This window comes from Gavialis gangeticus, unplaced genomic scaffold (assembly GCF_001723915.1).
Source record: "Gavialis gangeticus isolate Ggan-Ray unplaced genomic scaffold, GavGan_comp1, whole genome shotgun sequence".
In the NCBI taxonomy this organism is placed as follows: domain Eukaryota; kingdom Metazoa; phylum Chordata; order Crocodylia; family Gavialidae; genus Gavialis; species Gavialis gangeticus.
The window spans coordinates 6,621,995-6,622,281 of NW_017728994.1; the positions used below are offsets into that span (position 1 = coordinate 6,621,995).

Here is a 287-nt window from a genome sequence, read left to right on the forward strand (position 1 = left end):
GCCGCCGCCGCCCTGGCCCCCACCGCGGCGCCAGGCTCCGCACCCGCCAGCACCAAGCCAGCGCTGCCCGCACGGGACACCAGCAGCTCCCCCAGGTAGCGGTACATGGCAACAGCGGCTGGGGCAGCGAAGATAGAGCTGCGCGCCCGACACGGCCCAGCGGCACAATAGGCCCAACCCGGCCCCGCCGCTGCCTTTAAATGGCCGGAGGGGACGAGACCGAGGGGCCACTGGACGCGCGCGCCTCCCCGCCGCGCCTGCGCACTTGCCGCTCTCCGGGCGGCCCC

At 76.0% G+C, this 287-nt stretch overlaps 1 protein-coding gene across 1 annotated transcript in view; it reads right to left on the minus strand.

The window, feature by feature from the left end:
* The window catches only part of GLUD1 (glutamate dehydrogenase 1), a 39,873-nt gene extending 39,699 nt beyond the window's left edge, over nucleotides 1-174 (minus strand). The window contains exon 1 of the mRNA XM_019502251.1: nucleotides 4-174. Coding sequence (XP_019357796.1) covers nucleotides 4-107 — 104 coding nt within the window. The 5' untranslated portion in view covers nucleotides 108-174. The remainder of the gene's footprint in view (nucleotides 1-3) is intronic.
* Nucleotides 175-287: the final 113 nt, after the last annotated feature.